This window comes from Aptenodytes forsteri, unplaced genomic scaffold (genome assembly GCF_000699145.1).
Source record: "Aptenodytes forsteri isolate BGI_AS27 unplaced genomic scaffold, ASM69914v1 Scaffold90, whole genome shotgun sequence".
Classification (NCBI taxonomy): Eukaryota; Metazoa; Chordata; class Aves; order Sphenisciformes; family Spheniscidae; genus Aptenodytes; species Aptenodytes forsteri.
In genome coordinates, this window is record NW_008793941.1 from 83,579 (window position 1) to 84,929 (window position 1,351).

Consider the following 1,351-nt stretch of genomic DNA (forward strand, 5'->3'; position numbering starts at 1 on the left):
GTGCCTGACTCACGGTGGGCAGCGCACATGCGGCCACGGCGCAGCGGGGACGCCCATGGGTCCGGGATGCATCCGGGGTGCTTCCCTGGGGACCCCCTGCCCACCCCACCCGGGGCTGCGATCCCCCTCTCGGGGTCCCCTCTCGGCTGGGGGAGGCTGAGCCCGGCGCAGCTCGGTGCATGTGTGGCCCTGCTGCTCTGCCCGCAGGCGGCGTGATCAGCTACGTGGGCTCCAGTGGCGCCTCACCCAACCGCACCAGCCCCGTCTCGCTCTGCAGTGACAGCTCCAACAGCAGCTCCCAGTCGGGCTCCCAGCCCTTCCCCACCTACTTTCCTCCGTCGCCCACCGGCTCCCTCCAGGACTCCCGCACCTACGGTGGGGGCTTGCTGGCCCCCAGTGAGGACGGCTCCCCTTCATCCTCCTCCTCATCATCATCGTACGGCTCCTCGGTGAACTTCCCCGGGGTGCAGCAGGTCCCCACGGACGAGCGGCGGCGCCGCGGCGCCGCAGCTCGCCCAGCAAAGCCGGCAGCACTGTCACCAGTGAGTGGGGTGGACAGGGGGGGATGGTGGGTGGTCCGTCCCCCCCTGGGACCCCGCTCACCCCCGTCCCTCCGCAGAGCTGAACGGGATGGTGCTGCTCTGCAAGGTCTGCGGGGACGTCGCCTCCGGCTTCCACTACGGCGTCCACGCCTGCGAGGGCTGCAAGGTACTGGGGATGGGGCCGGGGCAGCGCAGAGCCCCTGCCGTGCTGGGGGGGTCCCGAGTGACACACACACACACACACACCCCCGGCCCCACAGGGCTTCTTCCGCCGCAGCATCCAGCAGAACATCCAGTACAAGAAGTGCCTCAAGAACGAGAACTGCTCCATCGTCCGCATCAACCGCAACCGCTGCCAGCAATGCCGCTTCAAGAAGTGCCTGCTGGTCGGCATGTCTCGTGACGGTGAGCTCGGCCCCGGTCCCCTCCCCGGGGCCCCCCAAAACTGGGGACCCCATGTTCAGTGCTGTACATCCCCTCCCGGGATGGGTCCCCTCCCGCGGTGGGTACCCTGTGCTTAAGGCTGTACGTCCCCTCCAGGACTGGGTCCTCCTGTCTGCACTGGGTGCCGTGCATGCCCCATGGGACATGTCCCCGTCCCCCCCCGTGCTTGGGGCTCTATGGCCCCTCCAGGGATGGATCCCCCTGTGCTCAGGGCTGTACATCCCCTCCAAGCTGGGGGGTAGGGATGCAGCCATGTTCCCGGCAGCCCCCGGCCCCCCCCATCGCGCAGGGCTGGGGGGGTCGGCGTGCCCGGGCTGCCCAGTAACACCGGTGTCCCCTCCAGCGGTGCGCTTCGGGCGCATCCC

At 69.7% G+C, this 1,351-nt stretch overlaps 1 protein-coding gene across 1 annotated transcript in view; it reads left to right on the plus strand.

The window, feature by feature from the left end:
• Window positions 1–179: 179 nt before the first annotated feature.
• NR1D1 (nuclear receptor subfamily 1 group D member 1) overlaps window positions 180–1,351 on the plus strand; it is a gene marked incomplete at its 3' end in the record, with an annotated part of 2,606 nt that continues 1,434 nt past the window's right edge. Inside the window, 5 exon segments of the mRNA XM_009272732.2 lie at window positions 180–488; window positions 491–542; window positions 620–708; window positions 803–947; window positions 1,330–1,349. Coding sequence (XP_009271007.2) covers window positions 180–488; window positions 491–542; window positions 620–708; window positions 803–947; window positions 1,330–1,349 — 615 coding nt within the window.